The 6,738-nt window shown below is 51.1% G+C and overlaps 1 protein-coding gene across 2 annotated transcripts; it reads left to right on the top strand.

Annotated features, from left to right (window-relative positions):
- The first annotated feature begins 3,353 nt into the window (after positions 1-3,353).
- LOC121597578 (armadillo repeat-containing protein gudu) lies at positions 3,354-6,718 on the top strand. Of its 2 annotated transcripts, XM_041923428.1 has the most exons (6): positions 3,354-3,744; positions 3,812-4,588; positions 4,667-5,015; positions 5,092-5,598; positions 5,690-6,085; positions 6,151-6,718. In XM_041923428.1, exons 2-6 carry the CDS (start codon positions 3,852-3,854, stop codon positions 6,283-6,285), a joined length of 2,124 nt encoding a protein of 707 aa, XP_041779362.1. In that variant the 5' UTR covers positions 3,354-3,744; positions 3,812-3,851; the 3' UTR covers positions 6,286-6,718. The 2 variants fall into 2 exon arrangements, with proteins under 2 accessions (XP_041779362.1, XP_041779361.1); XM_041923427.1 differs by having other exon boundaries at positions 3,354-4,588.
- The last annotated feature ends 20 nt before the right edge of the window (positions 6,719-6,738 follow it).

Below are 6,738 nucleotides of genomic sequence, written 5' to 3' on the forward strand. Positions count from 1 at the left end.
GCTGCAGCCGGCAGTGTTGCATTCTACGACGGTGAAGTTCCTGTCCTGTCTTGAGGTTGAGAGCACAGCGACGTAATGCGACCACCATTAATGCCCTGCAGCGTCGTGGTGCCCCAACAGCTCCACCTTGCAACGTTGGTCGGCACAACAACAACAACAACAAAAACACGCTAAACGTTCTCTCCAGTCCAGTGGGAAAGACAGCAGGAGCGAAAAATACGTTATTGTGGTAGAAATTCGTGCAGACAGCAAAGCTCCATTGCCACCGAAGTGGTGAAGGGCTGCTGCGGTGGTTTCGGTTTTCGGAGCTGCAAGACGAGATAAGAGCTAAGCGGAGGAACAACACACGAAGAAAGATAGTGAAGAAAAACAGCGGCATCCCAGAAACATTGAACATAGCGTTTGCGAGTGTGTCTCCCGGCGGGCGGCTCACGCTGCTGTGGCCAAAGTGTTGCGGTATAAACGGAACAAGTTCGAGACTTCTCCGATGGCACAGTGGGCACCGTGTTGGAGGTGGATTTAAAAACATCAAAACATGCAGTTTTTGGGGTTAAAAGAAGTGTTATAACATCAGATAGGAAGTCTTAAATTGAAAATAAAGACCCAAGTTATAATGAAAGAAAAAAAGCACTTTTTACTACTACAAGTTGAAGATATTCTCGTCTTGGCTTTAGAATAATTTTATAATTTTAAATCCCTGCCCTCGCTCACTGTGTGCCTGTAGGTGAACGAAGAAGACCAAGCAAGCAAAAACAACCGACCAGCACGGTCTCCCTACAACGCAACAACACATCATCAACAACAACAGCAGCAACAAAAAAGGCTCCCCAACCCTAACCACGAGCCCTGTGTGTGTGTGTGTGTGTGTGTGTGTGTGTGTGTGTGCGGTCGTCGTGAGGGTTTTAGGTGTGAGTGGAGAGCCTAACCGAAACTCACTCGCCGCCCCTGCTGCTGCTGCAGCACGGGACAAAGTCGACGCTTGGAGCACACACCTTTTGCGCTCGTTTGGCTACTTCTGCTTCTTCTTCTTCGTCTCCTTTATCTCTTCAACCGTTCAACCGTTGGTACGTGACTACTCCCTCCCTCTCTCCCCCTCGCTCAAGAAGGTACGACGGAGCAGACGGCGAACCTCACGGAAACGGGGCCGAAGCGTTTCGAATTAAACGATTCGAGATGTTGGCCGGCTGCGGTTGCTGATGCTGTGAGCCTTCTTCTGCGGCTGCTTCTGACTGGCTGCCTGATATGTTTGTCCGTCCATCCCGTCCGTCCGTCCGTACGAACCTCCACAAAATGAAGAAAACCAACGAACGATAGAGAGCAGGAGAGTGAGAGAGCAAGACACACACACACACTAAAAACAGGTTTTCATTCCACGCGTATCGGTCATCGGGTTTGGGAAAAGCGGGAGTTTTGTTTTTCGAGCTCCCAAACTGCCCCACCAGTCCAGTCCTGCAAACGGTTCCTTGACCGGCGTCGGGTGGGAAAAGGTGTTAATGTCACGTCCATGGCTTATGGGCCGGACGGGACGAGGGTTACCCCGTGGGTTAGCATTGCCGGTCGCTTGTGCGTAAGCTTCTGTTTGAGCGTTACCAATTAAGCTAATGAAGCGAAGTCTCCCTGCCAACCAGCACCAGGAGTGGTCGGATAGGGTTCGAACTTCGAGGGATGTGTTTTATTGTATGCGTACGTACGTGCGAGCTCGTTAGAACGCTCTTTGATCGCTTGCCAGCAATTAGAATCCCGATGCAGGCTGGTGTAACTTTCCAACAACCACTCCCAAACAACGCAAAGCTTTGGGACGCTTCACAACTCCCTGCACGTGTGCTCTGAGAAAACGGTCCTCCAATGGGCAACCTTACCCCTGGATAGCATCTTCCGACGGTGTACAATTACTCTTCTTTTCTCGCTTCTAGAAAACGTTGAACTCAGAATCACGAGCCATTGTGCCTTGGGTTGGACCTGATCGCTCTTATCTTGCCTTTGAACCTGATCTGCGAAAGCAGACATCGGATGACATCAAGCATCTAGATGTTGAGCAGTTTAAGTGGTGTGCTACTACAACCCCACGCACGCACGCCATACTATGAGTAACCGCACACATTGACCATTGTGGTCACGATTGTGATGATAGTCGGCGGTTTGGAATTTCCAAAAACATCTATAAACCACAAACGCAATGGATCATAAACTCAATACCCGGGTAGCTGGGAACGTGATGTGCAAACATGATCGGGTTTTGCGGGGGGATTTTTTTTTGATCGTTTACAATGCGTACATGGTTAAACGTTTTGGGAATTAAATGGACATCCCTAGCAGGAGTGAGTCATCCAAAAATGAACAATCGTTTGACACATTGTCGTGGACATTTTTCAATTTCTTTCCGTTCTTAATTAGAGCAACAACTAGAGAACTATTCTAATTTTGAGGCAAATATTTGAGTCTCAAGCTAAAGTCTTCAATGTTTATAGCCATCTTGGAGGAGCTATCTCATGCAATGGCTGGTGTTATGACTGTAATGGAGTCAGTTGTCAGCACCAAAAGAAGCAGAATCTTCTAAGCCTAGACACTCAAGGCTCAAATTGAACTTCAGTTAAACAGTATCAATTTCAGTCCATCTACAAGCGCTGATAATGATGGATTCCCGTCTTTGTAGGAGAAGCTGCGTTTGCCATTAGAGCCCAGGATAGCATGAAAAGCAGAACTCCACAGTTCAAAGGATGATTTTACAAAAACATTAAAGTTCGGGTATAGTTAAGGAGTCGAGGGTTGCCTGTATCTTGTTGTGCTTCGCCGAGTTGTATGCTTTGTTGTATAGAATTGTATTGCATACAATGAATGCATGCCAGTGAGGACTTCCTGGAATCCAAAGCTCAAAAGCTCCATTATTGAGCTTTTAATCTGTGTTGGACTTACGTACTATGGGCAAGATCTGTGAAGAATCAAATGCTATTAAAAAAAATCTTATATATCTTAAATCTTAAAAAAAAAAACACAAATATTTTGATAAAAACGAACTATTTAAAAAAAAAGTATTTCAATGGAATGGATTTCAAGAAGATTGCGACATTTTGACGTTCAATTTCAGTTCGGTCAATTCAAGTGATAATTTGAGAAAAAATGAATTAAATAGAACGATTAAAAGAATTTGCATTGAAAAATCGTCAGTTTATTCACCACAAAGCCTTGTGCATAACGAGCTTTTTTATTTTCAACTATAATTTCATTTGTGCTAAATTTACAAGGACTTATTGGAGATTGATAGTTTTAAAAAGGATCAAGGTCTCGCCACGATTTCTTACACCCACATGTGTGTGCTCTACTTAAGCACCTTCCCCGGAAAATTGTCCCGCCAAATGACCTGTTGCATGTAAACACCAGCACGCTCATTTCCATTGCCAAAACATGGTCGCGTGTCCTGCGCATTACTCACATCACTCCCGGGCAACGCGACCACGTGCTCGCACTCAAAAAATCAAACCACGCTGTTTGTAAACTAATTCACCCCCTTGCCAACAGTGACCGGTGACCGAAAACAAATAGCAACAGTTGCGAACAACGATGGCACCTACACACAACAACGCCAACATCGCAGTCCACACAGTCTCGCTGCCTAGCAACGAGCCACAGGCGCGTTGTTTGTTCGATACAATTTTGCTCCACGCTTCAACCCAAAAAGGCAAACGTCGCGGGCGTTTGTTACGGCATTCGGCGAACAAATTCCAGCACATCCTGACCTGTGTGTTTGTAAGTGTCCCGGCGAACGTATTCTAATTCAATTCCTCCCATCTCTGCGCGAGTGATCTATTTCCAGTAAAAGAAGGCGTCCACTTCTCGGCGCTTCGGAACGGAAAATGAACGTGACAGCAGCACGGCGTCGAAGTGTCGGCCGCGGTGGAGTAGGCGGCAAAGCCATCCGTGGTGGCAAAGCGAAAGCCCGCAATGGCGCGACGAATGGTACGCACGGGGCCACCCAGCACGGGGGCCCACCGGCAGTAGCACCCCAGAACGGGGCGAAGGAGAAGCCGCCGGAAGGCAAGGACAAGGGGACGGCTGCGGCGGCGGCACCGGCACCGGAAAGCTACGAGTCCGACTCGTCGGACCAGGTGTCCTCGTCGGACGAGGAGGAGCGGTGGAAGGATCCGAAGCTGACGAACGATGTGCCGTCCGAGTACTGGCACATCCAGAAGCTGGTGAAGTACATGAAGGCCGGCAACCAGACGGCCACCATCGTGGCGCTCTGCTGTCTGAAGGACCACGACCTGACGACGCAGATGAACCAGCGTGCCATCCAGGACTGCGGCGGGCTGGAGGTGCTCGTCAATCTGCTCGAAAGCAATGACATGAAGTGCAGACTGGGAGCGTTGTCCGTCCTGTCCGAGATCTCGTCCAACCTGGACATTCGCCGTGCCATTGTTGACCTGGGAGGTATTCCGCTGCTGGTGCAGATACTGTCGGAACCGGGGCGCGACCTGAAGATCATGGCGGCGGAGACGATCGCGAACGTGGCGAAGGTCCGTCTGGCCCGGAAGCTCGTCCGCAAGTGCAACGGCATTCCGCGGCTGGTCGATCTGCTGGACGTAAACATGAAGTGCGTGTAACACACACCGGATGGGTCAATCTAAGGTCAATTAACCGTTTTTTTTCTTCCCTCCCCTCCCCCCGGCAGCTGCCTTCGCTCACAGCGCGACCAACTGTCCGAGGAGGAGCGCGAAATGCTCGACATGGCGCGGGCCGGAGCACGCGCACTCTGGTCGCTGTCGGAGTCACGCCACAACAAGGAGCTGATGTGCAAGAGCGGCATCGTGCCGCTGATGGGACGCCTCCTGAAGAGCGTGCACATCGATGTTGTCGTTCCGACTATGGGTACCATACAGCAGTGCGCCTCGCAGGCCAACTACCAGCTGGCGATCACGACCGAAGGGATGATCTTCGACATCGTCTCCCACCTGACGTCCGACAACCTCGACCTGAAGCGGCAGTGCAGCTCGGCCATCTTCAAGTGCGCCAGCGATAAGGTAGGTGGGTTGGAGTGGAGGGGAGGGGTTTTCAGAACATCGCATTCGTTCATACAAACCCCCAATCGTTTGAAAGACGGCAAGCGATATGGTGCGCGAATCGGGCGGACTGGAACCGTTGGTAGGAATCGCGCGCGACAAGACGGTACGGGACAACAAGCAGCTACTAGCGGCGGCAACGGGTGCCATCTGGAAGTGTGCGGCGAGTGAGGCGAACGTCAAGAAGCTCGACCAGCTGAAGGCGGTACAGGTGCTGGTGCAGCTGCTGAACGACGAGAACGAGGACGTGCTGACGAACGTGGTGGGAGCGATTTCGGAGTGCGTCAAGTACCAGAACAACAGAGAGATCCTGCGCCAGTGTGGAGGGATCCCGCTGCTGGTGAACCTGCTCAACATGACGCATGCGCCGCTGCTGGAGAACATTGCCCGCACACTGAAGGAGTGTGCCTCGGACCCCGAAAGCATGACGCTGATGGAGGAGCTCGACGCGATCCGGTTGATCTGGTCGCTGCTGAAAAACTCCAACCCAAAGGTGCAGGCGTACGCGGCCTGGGCCCTCTGTCCTTGCATTGAGAATGCGAAGGTGAGCTAACGGACAGGTCAACAGAGGTGTCTGGTGCTGGCTCAGAATACTCGTCCTGTTTGATTGGTTGGTTGTGTTGATTTGCTTGCAGGACTCGGGCGAACTGGTACGGAGCTTCGTCGGTGCGCTGGAGCTGGTCGTTGGGTTGCTGAAGTCGCGCGATAACTTCGTGCTGTCGGCGGTCTGCGCAGCGATTGCGACGATTGCCCGCGATCGGGAGAATCTGTCCGTCCTGTCCGATCATAAGGTGATCAGGATGTTGGCCGATCTGGTGTACACGACGGACGATTTGCTGCGCGAGCATCTTGCGGCGGCCATCGCTAGCTGTGCTCCGTACTCGACCAACACGCAGGAGCTGGGACGGTTGAAGACGGTGACGCCGATCGTTGGCTACATGGTTAGCAATAATCCGCGCGTGCATCGGACGACGGCCATGGCGCTGCAGAAGCTGTCCGAGGATCCACAGAACTGCATCACAATGCACCAGGTGAGCTTGAGCGGGCAAGTTCGAGTCAAGGGTGGATACTAACTGTCTCTTCTCTGGCCTTCTAGAGTGGCGTTGTTCCGTTCCTGCTGGAGACGGTCGGCTCCAAGGATCGGGAGCTCCAGGAAGCGTCCGCCGGCTGTCTACAAAACATACGCAAACTGGCCCTGCGTGCCGAGGAGCTGGAGCTGTGTGGCGAGTAGGAGTAGCGCAATGCGGACAACGCGATTCAGCTAGATTAATTACAAAATTTCTCACCGGGACGCACATTTGCTAGGCAAAAATCACGCTTGTTTTTTGGGCACTTTTGTTAATCTTTAATGCAAATCGAAAGCTGCAGTGCTCTGTCACCTCGCACCCGGCAGCATCCGACAGGCCGGCAATAACCGATACTTTTTTATTAACACATTCGATACACAGGCTTCGTTGCGCGTTTTGTGCGTTTCGAGTTGACTGGTTTTTGGCGTTTATACAATAAGTTTCCCTCCCCGTCACGCTCCCTTTACGACTAGCTTTTTTGTTCTCTAGATTTTCCCCTCCCACGAACGCGTCCCCCTTGCGCTAATATACTTAAAATACCTGTCTTTGGTGACGGCTGCGCGAAGGCAAATTCAGTTCGGCGTGGTGTGTTTGTGTGTGTGTAAAAAACGGTTGTC

The sequence above is a fragment of the Anopheles merus genome, chromosome 3R (assembly GCF_017562075.2).
Source record: "Anopheles merus strain MAF chromosome 3R, AmerM5.1, whole genome shotgun sequence".
NCBI classification, from domain to species: domain Eukaryota; kingdom Metazoa; phylum Arthropoda; class Insecta; order Diptera; family Culicidae; genus Anopheles; species Anopheles merus.